This window comes from Austrofundulus limnaeus, unplaced genomic scaffold, assembly GCF_001266775.1.
Source record: "Austrofundulus limnaeus strain Quisiro unplaced genomic scaffold, Austrofundulus_limnaeus-1.0 Scaffold1281, whole genome shotgun sequence".
In the NCBI taxonomy this organism is placed as follows: domain Eukaryota; kingdom Metazoa; phylum Chordata; class Actinopteri; order Cyprinodontiformes; family Rivulidae; genus Austrofundulus; species Austrofundulus limnaeus.
The window spans coordinates 86,977-89,249 of record NW_013953683.1 but is presented as its reverse complement, the minus strand read 5'-3'; the positions used below and the strand labels follow the sequence as shown (position 1 = coordinate 89,249).

The window sequence follows — 2,273 nt, the reverse complement described above, 5'->3', positions numbered from 1 at the left end:
CAACAGTCATTTATGTATTTTTGGGGAGGTCACCTCCTAACCTAACTGCTCATTTTAAATCAATACTTTTACTTTTAATACTTAAGTACAGAAAATATCAGATTCTTTTAAGACTTTTACTCAAGTACTATTCCTGAAGGAGACTTTAACTTTTACCAAAGTAATTTTTTTGGTAAGATACTTGTACTTTTACTCAAGTATCACTTTGTGGTACTTTATACAACTCTGGGTTTATCAGAACTTACARTCTGAGCTCCTCAAAGGTCCTGACGGAGTACAGAGGTGAGGTAGGGTCAGCCTGCAGAACCTCCACCTGGTTCCTGTTCCTCACCAGGGAGTGACGGATCATTTTATTCAGCAGGGACTGTTCGGCCAGGTCCACCTCCTCTCCGTGACCGCCATGTTCGCTCCTGGACCCGTTGGCTGCGGGTGGAAATGGAAACCAGCACAGTTGTGATTGGGACAGGAGGGGTTAATAAATAAACAATAATAATAAATAATAATAAAATAACCATTTATGTCTTCCTTCATCTTGGGTGGAGCTCGCAGTCGACTCGGTCTCTTGTTAAGGTCCAACTATCCACAGAAAACCAAACAGTTAGCGGGCTAAGCTAACATGCAAACGGTGAGCAGCCGTCTGTGATTAAAACTCACCTGAGATGTCTCCTGAACATCCACTGCTGTAGACCAGGCATCTTCGGACATTTTCAGACTTTAATCGATCAAATATTTGTAGGGGAGAAGTTCAGGTTCGGTCCTATGTTTCGACAGCTTTGAACTGAGCTCCCTCGTTCGGTCAAGCGTTCCCAATGAACCGGTGCCTTCAGGAGCATCGGAAATGTCAGACTTCAAAGGCCCAATGATAGAAACACATATTAATAGAATTACAGTAGTTTTGTGTTACGTTATATATTTTGTTTATTGATTTGGATGATGGTAAAAAAAATAAAAAATATCATGATTTATAATTTAGCTTCAAATTTAAAACACTAGAATGCGCGATTGAAACTTTTACCATTTTATTAGAGGACCTGAAGGCATCACGGTGTTCTATCGGCCGCCATTYACGAAGCATGTGCGGTCCGTTTCAAACAGCAGGTAACAACATTACTTCTTTATTTTCTCTAAACTTTAACATTTTTAAACATGTTAGCAATTAGCAACATAACAGGCCCGTGGAGCGATCATACACGTGACGTTTTAAAAAAAACTCAATTTACTGCGGCCCGCTGTTTGAAGTATTTCCGCGGGGTAGGCCCTCCTTTTGATTGACACCTCTTGTGACCAACTGGGTCAATCCATGGTCTCCAGAACAAAACTATCGAGTTATTATGTAAAAAAAAAATGTTTTTAATGAATTTATATTTATTACTGAAAGCTGGTGAAGCAACAAGATAAAGACGGGAGGTGGATGAGTGTTCATGAAAAGAAGAAATTGTTTTCTAATGAGGAAATGTCTGAACAGGTGAGTTGGTTTCTGCAGCTGTGGACTCTGAACTAACCTGTGTGTGGTGGGCTCTATATTTATTCCCGAATCTTAGATAATCCTGCAATAATTGTTTACTTTATTAAACTCACCTAATTCTCTAAATTCTTGTTTCATTCTTATAGCGATGTGTTTTGTGGCTTGAACTGTGTATATTTCAGCTGTATATTTCTGCAGTCAGCATAATATTTATGTTGTTGTAAATAAAGTTTGTGTTGTGTGAAAGTAAAACAGAATTTTTTTTGTGACCCCCTCAGACAGATGGACCACCACAGGAGCTTTTCAAAGGTTACTGCTGATGTTTCCCTCCTAATGCAGAAGTAAAGTTGATGAGGTAAGTGACAGATCTACTCAAAATTCACAGATGAGATGAGGTGACCCCAAACTACGGCCCACCTCCACTTTTGGCCCGCCYCCCCTGAACAATACCAGAGAGGCATAATGCATTTTTTAGTCTGCCCCGTGAATCCTTGACTATTTTATCAGAGAAAATCTTATCAGCTCACCTCACACACACACAGGCCAAATGAGCGCGATGCGTGCAGTGCTGAAGAACAGCACATCTTTCCCACACCAGGCCCAACACACACACACTGTCCTGGAATCCATCCATCCATTTTCTTCCACCTATCCGGGGTCGGGTCGCGGGGGCAGCAGCTTCAGAAGGGAGGCCCAGACCTCCCTCTCCCCAGCCACTTCTTCCAGCTCCTCCGGAGGTCCCAGGCCAGCCGAGAGACATAGTCCCTCCAGCGTGTCTTGGGTCTTCCTCGGGGCCTCCTCCCGGTGG

General features: G+C 42.4%; 1 protein-coding gene across 1 annotated transcript; it reads right to left on the bottom strand.

The window, feature by feature from the left end:
• Positions 1 to 247: 247 nt before the first annotated feature.
• LOC106534841 (ATP-dependent RNA helicase DDX19B) lies at positions 248 to 1,122 on the bottom strand (the record flags this gene model as incomplete). Its single annotated transcript, XM_014031609.1, is given in 4 exon segments — positions 248 to 423; positions 513 to 576; positions 655 to 846; positions 1,016 to 1,122. Coding segments are annotated over 3 exon segments (291 nt in total), but the record flags the coding sequence as incomplete, so codon positions are not given.
• Between the last annotated feature and the right edge of the window lie 1,151 nt (positions 1,123 to 2,273).